Source organism: Loxodonta africana, chromosome 27 (assembly GCF_030014295.1).
Source record: "Loxodonta africana isolate mLoxAfr1 chromosome 27, mLoxAfr1.hap2, whole genome shotgun sequence".
In the NCBI taxonomy this organism is placed as follows: domain Eukaryota; kingdom Metazoa; phylum Chordata; class Mammalia; order Proboscidea; family Elephantidae; genus Loxodonta; species Loxodonta africana.
This window is the reverse complement of record NC_087368.1, coordinates 31131606-31144204: the sequence shown is the minus strand read 5'-3', so window position 1 is coordinate 31144204 and position 12599 is coordinate 31131606. Positions and strand designations below refer to the sequence as shown.

Sequence of the window (12599 nt, the reverse complement as noted above, 5' to 3'; positions counted from 1 at the left end):
TCTAAAGTGCGTATTGCTTTTGTACTGAAAAAAATTTCTTAACTAAAAGCAGAGGGTGACCTGGTGAAGAATGGAACTGCCGCAGAAGCCCTGGTTTGGGGTGTTGTACTGGGGGGTCGAGATCAGGGGATAGGGAATTGGGGGCGGGGTCAATGCCGTGTCCAGGGAGCACAAGCACCCATTGGTCTGTGTTCAGGACCCCACTCAAGCCAGCGTCTTGGTGGGAAGCAGAGAGTGGATGAATGAGTACTCAATAATTGTTATTGTTAGTGGCTGCTGGCTCGGCCCCTGACTTATGGTGACCTCACGTACAACAGAAGGAAATGCCGCTGGGTCCTGTGCCATCCCCATGATCGGTCACAGCTTGGAGTATTGTGATCCATAGTGTTTTCACTGGCTGATTTTTTTTGAAGTAGATTGCCAGGCCTTTCTTCCTAGTCTGTCTTGGTCTGGAAGCTCCGCTGAAACCTGTTTAGCATCATAGCAACATTCAAGCCTCCACTGCCAGATGGGGGTTGTGCATGACGTGCACTTGTGGGGAATTGAACCCATGTCTCCCGCGTGAAAGGTGAGAATTCTACCACTGAGCCACTACTGTACTTGTTCAATACTAAGGCTTTTATTCTCCTGATCCCTTACCTTCTGTTTAAAATCCATCTGCTGGCCTGTGGTGTTCACTGTGGGAACAAGGTAAGAGAGATCGGCGGGCGTTGTGTCTTACACACTTGTTACCAACACATTAGCATTTAGTACTGACACTTGGCATTAAAAAGTAATAGTTTTTAACCTTTGTTCAGGGATCTTCTGTCACATAATTCCTACAGTGCTACTTTGCATGGAGTTAAAGCTTCTTATGCAATGCAGCCATTAAAATCAGAGCTATGTCTATTGATGTGGACAGATGTCTATAATGTATTTTCCCCGTGCGTCTTAAGAACGTATTATCATGAAAAACTTCAAACGTAAAAATAGAGACGATGATTTTAAACCACCATGTCTCTATCCCTAGCTTCAGTAGCCAATATTGTCACATCTATACTTCCCCTACAGTCCCTGGTGGTGGTACCCAACAGTCAACAAGCTCAGCTGCTAACTGAAAGGTTGAAGGTTCAAGTGTACTCAGACGTGCCTTGGAAGACAGGCCTGGCGACCTACTTCCAAAAGGCCAGCCATTGAATACCCTATGGAGCAGAGCCCAGTTCTGACACACAAAGGGTCGCCATGAATGAGAACCAACTCGACAGCCCCATGAGTGAGAACTGACTTGACAGCTGTGAATCCTGTGTCGTTTCTCCTTACTACTTCAGCATAGGTTTGCTTTTTAAAAGTCTGTCAAGATAAAACTTGCATTTTGTATTTGTGCAGTGTGGAGTTGTTATTGGAGGAGGTGAGGAAATGATTGTAGAAAAGCCTAAGGTGAAGAAATGATGGAAAGGAATCAGTTTTTAAATATTGCCGAGGGGCTGGTCCCCGTATATTCAGAAGGTGTCTCTGAGCGATGTGTGCGGTTCGGAATTTTACTTTTACCGTGGTTTGGCTTGGTTTTATGCGTCCTCACATTCCACTGGATTATTTCTGAGCAGAATCCATGCATTCTAAGTTATAAAAGGTTACGAAATTGTAAAGAACGATCCCTTTTAAATTGCCCTGGACAACGTGGGCTGATCTATAAACTGCAGTGCAACTTTGTGATAACGCTCAGCACAGGCATCATAAACTACCAAGAGACCAGAGCAGACTTCGGGCATCCTGTATCTCAGGGTTGACCTTTTAACCACTCTCGTCTTTCATCTTTTTTCCTCTCATCGTGTATAATAAAGGCCAAGTGTCATTATTGAACGTGAAGACCACATCAATCTGTCCTGCCTCTCAAGGGCGTGGGCGCCCACCCCCTGTACATATGTATAAATAGAAGAGAGTAATATGTACCAGAATGTTAACAGTGCTTATCTTTAGAAAGTGGGATTGCAAGTCATTTGTCCCGCCTTCTTTGTCATTGCTTTTACTGTCTGATCTTATTGGAGTGGCTGGTGATGGAGAGAGCCCGATCTTTTGTAGTCAGACAAAAATAAAAAAGCAAATTGGTCCCAGGTGGTAAAGAAGGATGGTGGGGTGAGGGGTGGTGGGAAGAAGATTTACAATGGTGGTTCTTTGAGCCAGGAGGTAGTATTTGCTTCCAGAATATGTGACAGTATCTGTCTAAAAAGCGAATTTACACAGGATCATGTCTCATCATAAAAAGGGGGGAGGATTGAGTGCCAGTCCAGCTTTACCACTACAGGTGTTGTTGTGTGTCCTTGGCAAGCTCACCAGGCCTCTCTGGTCTGATGTTTCTGCCAAATGAAGCAGAACACGATGGAGTGGTAAGATTCTTTCTGCTGTGAATGCTAGGATCACATTTTTCCTTAACATTTCGGCACCGGTTTGCTTTTTAAAAGTCTGTAAACATAAAATTTGCATTTTGTCTTTGTGTAGTCTGTGGAGTTATTATTGGAGCAGGTGAGGATATGATTGTAGAAAGGCCTAAGGTGAAGAAATGATAGAAAGGAATCAGTTTTTAAATAACGCAGAAGGCGCGTCCCCGTATCTTCAGAAAATATTTTTGAGTGTTTGTGTGCAGTTAGAAATTTTGCTTTTACCGTTTGCCCTAGACAACGTGGGCTCATCTGTAAGCTGCACTGAAGCTTTGTGATAATGCTCAGTACACTCTATTTAAGCTACCAGGAGACCAGAGCTTTGGATGTCCTATAACTCTGGGTTGTCCTTTTGGTCACTGTCTTCTTTCACTTCTGTCCTCCTCATCTCACATGATGAAAGCCAAGTGTCATTGGGGCCATGGCTTACATCATTTGCTCATGGTCATCCTCAGTAATGGCACCTTGAAATCCAAAGGCAAAGCGGATACACAGCCAGAAAGTAGGGGGAAAGCTAGAAATGGTGAGTGCTGTTCTGTCCGTCTTTAGCAAGGAAGAGTAGCTTCTCTTAGCCAGCAGTTAACGGAAGGTGCTCAACAATCTCCAGCTGGCCAGTTAGATCTCTTAACTGCTAAAGGGCTAGTTAGTCTTTAACTTGGAGATGGAAATAGGATGTCTGCACGTTTGAATGGAAAGTAGATTTCCGTGCCCTACAGCATAAATATGACTTCAGACTTGAGATTCCCCTCTCTAACCCATAGACACTGCAGGTGGGGGCATGGGCAGTGACAAGGGTGATCCTGCCACAACAAGGCTGGACCCTCTTTCCCTACCTAGGAGCACTAGTTGGCGGACCTGGGGAAGTTGGTTCTGTCCCCCCTCAGGCAGCACCAGCAGGGACCAGTGGGAACTCCAGAACGACTAGATAAACCAAGTGTCCTGGATTGAATCGTGTCCTCCAAAAATATCTATCAACTTGGCTAGGCCATGATTCCCTTGTATGGTTGTCTACCATTTTATCTTCTGATATGATTTCCCTATATGTTGTAAATTCTATCACTATGATTTAATAAGATGTATTCGTGGCAGTTATATTGATAAGGTCTACAAGATTAGGTTGTGTCTTAAGCCATTCTCTTTTGAGATATAAAAGAGAAGTGAGCCAAGAGACTGGGGGACCTCATACCACCAAGAAAGCGCACTGGGAGCAGAGCGCGTCCTTTGGACCTGAGGTTCCTGTGCTGAGATGCTCCCAGACCCAGGGAAGGCTGATGACAAGGACCTTCCTCCAGAGCTGACAGAGATAGCCTTCCCCTGGAGCTGATGCCCTGAATTTGGACTTGTAGCCTACTAGACAGTAGAAGATAAACTTCTCTTTGTTAAAGCGATCGACTTGTGGTATTTCTGTTATAGCAGTTCTGGATGAGTAAGACACCAGGCAAACCAAAATAGCACCACAGAGGCTCTGAAAATTGCCAGTGGAAGCACAGTTCACAAAAGTATTCTGGGACCTATGTGCTGAACCTAAAAAGGTGACTGCCTGCTAAAATGAGAACCTCCTAACGTAATAGCCAGATGTCCAGAATACAGTAGAAAATTACCTGTCATACCAAGATCCAGGAAAATCACAAATTGAATGAGAAAAGATAGACAATTAACTGATGCCAAACCCAAGATAGCTTCAATGTTGGAATTAATCTGACAAGGATTTTTAAAGCAATCATCAACGTGATTCAATAAGCAGTTACAAATTTGGCTGTCTGTTTTGTAAATAAAGTTTTATCAAGACAGCTGTGCCATTTGCTTATACATTGTCTATGCTGCCTTCGAGCTACAGTGGCAGAGTTAAATAGTTGTGGCAGAGACCAAATGGCCCACAAATCCTAAAACACGAACTCTCTGGCCCTTTACGAAAAGTTTGCTGACCCTGCAGTTTGGTCATTGAGGACCTTCGAATGATCAGTTTCTTTGAGATATTTCGTTCTTTTTACCTTTTGTCTTGGTTTCTTACTGCTGGTGTAACAGATACCACAAATGGGTAGCTTTTTAAAGAACAGGAATTTTATTTTCTAACAGTTCAGGAGGCTAGGAGTCCAAATTCAGGGCACCAGCTCTAAGGGGAAGCTTCTGTGTTGGCTCCGGAGGAAGACGGGATGATCCTTGTTCCATCTTCTGTGGTCCCCGCATTCCTCTGTCCCTTGGTGATCCTCCTGTGGCATCTGTGCCTGCTCCTGTGTCTAATCTGGTCTTTTTATAACTCAGCAGTGATTAGGTTTAGGATGGCACCCTACACTGATACAGCCTCATTCACAGAACAAAGAAAATCCCATTTCCAATTGGGATTACATCCACAGGTATAGATAGGGGTTAGGATTCCAACACATATTTTTTTGGAGGGGGACATAGTTCAATCCTTAACATCTTTTTTTATCTGTTTCATTTGATTTAACTGTAGTGTATTAATGTTCCTTATATTGGTGTCTCCATTCTCTTCCTGTGTCGTCTTACTTGATCCTTCCTCACTGTAACCTCACATTGGAGGTGGACTCCATTTCCTCCTGCTCAGCCTTGTCCCTTATTGCCCGTTTCAGTCTCTTAACCTGACTGAGAAATGTGACTTCTGTGGATTTTGAAGATCTGGGCACTAAATAGGATTTTCTTTCTCCATTTACTTAAGAAGCCCTGAGAGATACTGGGGAATCAGGAGTTGTTAGGACTGTTCTACACAGTGGTGTGTTTGGCAGTACAGGGAGTGATGTCCCAAGGGGGTCACAGGACCCTGCCTTAAGTGAACTCTCGGTAAGTTAGCATTCAAGGTAGGTAGTGTACCAGGAGGTAGGACAAGAGACATGACCCAGAAAGTTCAGGAGGAAGATTGAATGTCAGATAGAAGAGTCAGCAGCACACTGGGAGAAGAAATTGTTCAGGTGTGAGGCAGGACTTAGTATGCACCAAAACTCAGAAATTTGGGGAAAGACATTGGAAATTTGAATGCTGGCTTCCAAAATATCAACAACACATCCTGTCGATAAGCCAAAATTGAGTTTATTCTTCACTGGTGTAAAAGAGAACACCACCTCCATCGAGTGTTGGCTGTGTCTCTGAGTGAGGAGGGCAACGTCAGAATTTATTGAGAATTCGAACTTTGGTTTATGATGGGAGGACTTGATTAGGATTAGGTAAGAATCACAATACAACAGTCCAGGGTTTGTGGAAACAAGTCAAGGATTTTGAGGCAAGGAATTCTATGGATCTTATGGTCTAAATTGTTGATGATTTCTGTTAAAGAGTTGATGGGTCTTTTGGGTAATTCCTATAACGAACAGCCAAACAATTTCTGGAGGGGATTCTCCTGGAATATTAAAATAATACTAAAGGGGGTAGTGGAACGGTAAAGTCATGTTAATGGAGATAGTAAGCTCTATGGTGTGTGTGTAGATGAATTTGGTTTTGAAGATCTTTGATGCATAGCTTTTAAGCCTAGGTGAAGATTTTGGCCTAAGTGGATAAGTGTCTCAGTTAGCCAGGGACTGACTCCCCTGCTGTAGAGGGGATTCTTAGAAGGGGCTCAGGAATTCCACCAGACTGAGGAGAAATGTTCAACCCAGGCTACCTTGAGCTTGGCATCAAATCGTTCTGTCCACTTCCAGGAAGATGGATTGAGTTACCAAAGGCACTGGTGACCAGTGAGCCTGGGAGGCTCTGCCCACCAAGGCAAGAAGCCTTGATTGCTTCAGGATAAGAAATCTGTGGTCAGGAAGTGCATCACGCTAATCCTTTGATGAGTAATGGATGAGTGGCTGAGTATCTGTTGACACTTCACCTGCCAGGACTGGGCCTTTCAGGTGCTTCTGAAACCTGATCCAAGGTTTATAGCTCAGAAAAAGCAGAGCAATCAAGTTAAACGAGACCCTTCTCCCCTTGCCGCCCCCTTCAGTTCCCTGTTTAGCCTGTCTTGGAAGAAGTACAGCCAAAATCTTCCTTAGAAGGGAGGATGGTGAGACTTCGTCTCACATACTTTGGATGGGTTATCAGAAGGGACCAGCCCCTGGAGAAGGACATGATGCTTGGTAAAGTAGAGGGTCATCGAAAAAGAGGAAGACCCTCAACAAGGTGGATTGACACAGCAGGTGTAACAATGGGCTCAAACACAGTAGTGATTGTGAGGATGGCGCAGGACTGGGCAGTAGTGTTTTGTTCAGTTGTACATAGGGTCGCTATGAGTTGGAACCGACTCGATGGCATCCAACAGCAACAACGGACTTGTTCAGCTGGATGTCATTGGGTTTTGGTTTTTGTGTCTTGGTTTCAGGCTTCATTGACTGTGGTCTTTCATTTTCAATAACCACTGATCCTATTAGCATTAAACTCCTGTGACTTGGTTTTGTAATGGATGTGACGTTGTTTGTGCTGTGGGAAACAGGCCATAGGATTTACTCCCTGAGAAGTTGGTTTGCTTAACTGGTCAGTTGAATTTGACTTATATTTAGTCTGTTTCACTACCCTAGAGTTGACGTTTTTAAGAGGCAGATCTCTGAAATTTAGTTTGGGACCCCATTTCTGTACCTGCGTTAAAAGATGGTGAGGCCTCTGACTGTGGAAGCCAAACACCAGAAAGAAATGGAATTTGTGCATTTTTTGTTTTGATTTGTTTTTAAACACCACAGGTAATGAATGTTGGTGGCGCCTTGGAAAAAGTATCTAGGGTTCTGGTGTGAAACTTATGTAATTAAAGCAAGCGATTCGACGCGTTTTTAAGGACTGGTACCAGTAGGTGTGCTCAGTGACGACGGCTGTGCTTTGCTCTTGTTGATTTTACTCTTAAGTTGATAAGCTTTTAGGAACCTTGAAGGGGGCGTGAAGGGGCTGCTTGAAGATTTGCTCTTGGTGTTTTTCGGTGCACATAGTCTTTCGGTACCACATTCATCTTCTCATCTGTGCCCTTAATTAAAAATATTTGTTGTTAGGTGCTGTCGAGTTGATTCTGACTGATAGCAGCCCTGTGCACAACAGGATGAAATGTTGCCCAGTTCTGTGCCATCCTCACAATTCTTGCTATGTTTGAGCCCATGGTTGCAGCCACTGTGTCAGTCCATCTCCCTGAGGGTCTTCTCTTTTTGCTGACCTCATACTTTACCAAGCAGTCCTTTTCCAGGGACTGATCCCTTCTGACAACAGGTCCAAAGTATATGAGACATAGTCTCGCCATCCTTGCTTCTAAGGAGCATTCTGTTTGTACTTCTTCCAAGAGAGATTTGTTCCTTTTGCTGATAGTCCATGGTATATTCAGTATTCTTCACCAACACCATAATTCAAAGGCATCAGTTATTCTTCAGTCTTCCTTCTTTGTTGTCCAGCTTTCACGTGTATATGAGGCAATTGAAAACACCATGGCTTGGATCAGGTGCACCTTAGTCCTCAAGGTGACATCTTTGCTTTTTAACACTTCCAAGATCTCTTTTGCAGCAGATTTGCCCAATATAATTAAAAATACAGACACACGGAAATAGCTGAAACCTTTTCTTCGTGGGCTGATTAAGACTCTTCATCAGTATCTCCTCGTCTTTGCAAATGTTAGAAGACTAATAACTGTGATATACAGCTCCAGGGGTAGGAAGCCTACATTTCCTTCAGAGTTCACTCAGTTTCTTTTGGACCTAATTAAGTTGATGTAAAGTGCAGGTTGGCACTGATTGCGTCATTAAAGACTAGAGTTATGTTTTGCGTCACATGGAAAAATGGGAGAAAATGAATCTTGATGAGATGTCTACTATGTGCCAAGCTTGTCTTATATTTTAGTGTTCAGTTTGCCAAGAAATATGTGAAACCCATGAGGTGCCTGGTAATTGAAATGTTCTAGCCCAAGGTCACCCAAGGGGGTGCTGTTGTCATTTTGAGCCAGAAAGTTCTTCGTTTTCTGGGAGCGTGCCCTGACCTGCAAGAAATTGAATATTCCTAGCCCCTACCCAAGGAGCCCTGGGGGCACGGTGATTAAACATTTGGCTACCAACCAGAAGGTCAGCGGTTTGAACCTACTAGCTGCCTCATGGGAGAAAGACCTGGCGATCTGCTTCTATAAAGATTTACAGCCTTGGAAACCCTATGGGGACAGTTCTACTCTGTCCCATAGGGTTGCTATGAGTCGGAATTGACAGCATTGGGTTTGTTTTTTTGTTGTTCGTTTTAGCCCCTACCTACGAGTCTGGATAGCACAAGTGGTTTGCAGTTGGCTGTTAAGCTAAAGGTTGGTAGTTTGAACCTGCTCAGTGACTTCATGGGAGAAAGTCATGGCAAGCTTCTTTCATAAAGATAACAGCCAATATTATGCTAAGTGAAATAAGTGAATCACAAAAGGACAAATATTGTATGACCTCACTTGTATAAAAAGACAAGAAAAGGCAAATGTATAGAGAACAAAATTTGTTAGTGGCTGCCAGGGGCTGGAGGGAGATGAAGGGGGAGGAGGGTTAATGGTGATGAAACAATCACGTTGATTAAGGGAAGAGTTGTACAGCTGATTATTGTAATTGTTGTCAATAAGATGTACACCTATAAAAAGTTGAATTGGCAAAAAATACAGTAGTTTAGCTTAACTAGTAAAGAATGTCTGCCTTGAGCATTATGCTCTTTTAAACCCTTAAAACCAAACTCACTGGCGTCGAGTTGATTCCAACTCATAGCAACCCATAGGGTTTCCAAGGCTGTAAATGTCTATAGAAGCAGAGTACCACATCTTTCTCCCTCGGAGTCACGGGAGGTTTCGAACCACCAACCTTTCGGTTAGCAGTTGATTGCTTTAACCACTGCACTGCCAGGGCTCCTTATGCTCTTTTAAGATCTATCTGTATGGGATCAAATTGACAACATCAACGCAAAGGATTAGATAGGAACCTTAGGGGGCAGTGAGTTTATGTTAATGGGGGAGGAACAACTCAGAAAAAGAGGGGGGTGAGAATGGCTGTACAACTCGAAAAATGCAATCAATGTCACTGAATTGTACATGTAGGAACTGTTGGATTGGTGCATGTTTTCCTGCATATGTTCTCAACAACAACAAGAATAAAAATATAAAAAAGGAAAAAAAAGATCTACAGCCTAGAAAACCCAATGGAGCTGTTCTACTCCCTAACACATGGGGTCACTATGAGTCAGGGACTGACTCAATGGCAGCTAACGACAACAGCCCCTGCCCCCACATGCCGGTACCCCTCCCCAGTCACTGTAGTGCCAAATCCGCCCCCCTTCCATTTCCAGATGTCCCCTCTAAAAAGCAGTTCTGTCTCAACGCGTTGGCAATAGGCTTTCAATAAATACTCTTGAATTCTTTTCAAAGAGCAGATGTATGGATTCCATCTCTGGGGACACACTTCTCGTCATAGAGTGGAAGAGTCTGTAAGCCAACTTCATGTTTTTAATTACCAAAGATTTATAGTATTTTATGCTTGTGAAATAAGTATTTATCCTATGCCATGTAAATGGTGTACAGTTAGTTCCGTTGTTGAATTAAAAACAAATGTATTCCATATAGTTACAACATCACTCATAATTGTAAAAAACATAATCTATTACAGTTTTCATCATGATATTTTCTTCTCTCCTTCAGTGCATCATTTTTGTAAGGCAAGATTTTATGGTAGGAATTTACAGAAATGCTGACCACTAGAAATAGCCAGTCCACTTCTCTCTGTAACAGCTCTACTTAGAGTTGACTGTCAAAGAATGTATGGACGCTTTGTTTTGCTCGAAGTGAAATTTAACCAGTCGGCTGCATTTCTTGACAAACTGATCATGGAGGCTTGCTCCTTTACTAAGCTGCCAGCCGTATTATGCTAATTGATTAATAATTTATCTGGTCAGAGTGGTTTCTGCAGAATTTTGTGTCATAAATGGGTTCTGTTGCACTTTCAGTGAGAGAAGAGCGGTATTGGGGATTCATTCAGCAGGCATTTACTGTACTGGGGATAAGTCAGTGAAAACACAGGGAAGGATCTGCCCTTGTGCAGCTTACACACTAGTTTAAAACCAAAAACCAAACCCACTGCCATCGAGTCGATTACAAACTCATAGCGACCCTATAGGACAGAGTAGAACTGCCCCATAGAGTCTGACCTTTTGGTTAGCAGCCATGGCTCTTAACCACTACACATAAATGAACCTAATAATGAAATCACGAGCTAGGTTGGAAGGTGGTAAGTGCTATGGAGAAAAATAGGGTTGATAAGGAGAACTGAGATGTCAGGGATTGGCTGGGGATGTAATTATAAATGAGGTGGTTTGGGAGGGAATTTTCTTGAAAAAGTAACTGTTAAGCGAAAACCTGAAGGAGAAATAAGTATTGATATCCTGTGTTGCACAAGGCGTCGTGTTAAGATTTGGAATAGCTAGGGGTAACCTCTGTAATCTGCAGAAAACAGCCTGGGTGGCCAAATGAGGGGTGCGTATGTGAAGGTGAGAACTCTCCAAACCGTGTCGGTGCAACGTGTCTACTAACACTGATTTTTTAAACCTTTCTGAAGTAGCAGCACCAGTTTTGGTAAGTAGAGTTGCAATGGCTGAATGTCTTATTTTAAGCAGACAACTACACAGCGTGATTAAAAAAAAAAAAAAGGTATTTGTTATGAAAGGAAAGAGAAAAACAAATCTGAACATGGAATGAGTTTTGTGTCCAAGTCTGGAAACATGGCCACTAAGTAATTGTTGTTACCCCAGCCGACAGCTTCATGATGGCAACAGGGATCCTCCAGGGATGACAGTGCCAAAGCAGCAGATAGACGTTGCTGCAAATTAAGGATGGCTTTTGTGGGGGGAGCTTGAAGAATGGTGGACTGGAGCCCAGAGAACAGGATTCTGTCCCTGCTTCTGGTGCTAACCAGCTCCGTGACCTTGGGCAGCTTGCTTCCTTTAGCTCCTCTGCTCCTCGCTCAGGGCGTATTTGCTAAGCATGGTGCTAAGCACTTCATGTACAGCATCTTGTTTAATGAGATAAGTTTTAAAACGTGAGGGGGATGAACTTCACAAGATAACCATTAAAGTCCTTTTCTAGTGCCCAGCTCCTTTCTCCTTGATTTGTGAAGTTAAAGATGCAATTAGACTATCTCTTGTCTGTAACTTAGGAGTTGGAGCCAGGACATGAAATATGGTTATCTTGGATTGTATTAGCTTAAGCCATGGACCAGAACTAGAATCTCTGTGGGGTTTTTTTTTTTTTTTCTTCTTCCTTCTTTCTGACATCTTATACAGTGTTAAGAAAGTCAAATTCTTTGGGGGTATTTTTTTTTTTGGAGAGGGTGTGGTGGTTCTGTACTGGCTTCAGTGTGATCTCCCTACCCTAGATTTCACTTCTCTTTTTTGAACTTTGAATGGGACTGCCAAGGAGTCTAGAATTGGAGTTAGAGGGAAAGTGAAGAATTAATTTTGCTCTGAGACAAAGCCACTGGTGCCCCCACAATCTCAGATGACCTTCCATAGTAAAAGAGCTTTAAAGTGGTCACAAGGACTTATGCCTTTAATGTATCTGTCATTCCCATATCTTCTGAAGCTCTGTAAAACCACACACCCAGATGATCCTGACGGTCCCTTTCTGCTCTAATGTTCTAAAATTCTCTTTTGATTAGATTTGCGGGTGTGTGCAACTGACAGGCAGTGGTTTGGATAGACTTACCTGGTAGATTTCACCCAGGACTGCGTCCCATCAATGAGCATTAAACGTCCTCTGAGCTGATGCTCAGCTCACCCCTCTGGGTGATGATGGTTTCTCTCGCCATGTTCATCCAGTTCCATGGTTTAAGCGCGGGGCTCCAAGGCTGTTGAAAGGAAGACTTTCGAATCTCACTTCGTTGCTGTATTTTGCTTCTTGTAGATGATGAGCCAGGTAGAAGGACAGCAGAAGAACCTCGTGCATGCCATCGAGTCCCTCCCGGGTTCTGGCCCCCTCACTGCCTTGGACCAGGATCTGCTGCTCCTGAAAGCTACCTCTGCTGCGACCCTCAGCTGCCTTGGCGAGTGCCTCAGCTTGTTACAGCAGAGTGTACAGCAGTTGGGCCAGCACAGCCACAAGCCAGGGGCCTCAGGTAAGAGTCCCAGTGGGCGCTTCGGTGTTTGCAGTGAGTCCTGTCGGGTCTCTCTGTGTGTGTTTCCCATTGCCTTCCTCCTTTAAATCAATCCATTCATCCACCATCCATCCAC

General features: G+C 43.6%; 1 protein-coding gene across 1 annotated transcript in view; it reads left to right on the top strand.

Annotated features, from left to right (window-relative positions):
• Nucleotides 1-12599, top strand: part of OSBPL10 (oxysterol binding protein like 10) — a 207875-nt gene that overhangs the window by 105116 nt on the left and 90160 nt on the right. Inside the window, exon 4 of the mRNA XM_023554884.2 lies at nucleotides 12274-12484. Coding sequence (XP_023410652.2) covers nucleotides 12274-12484 — 211 coding nt within the window. The remainder of the gene's footprint in view (nucleotides 1-12273; nucleotides 12485-12599) is intronic.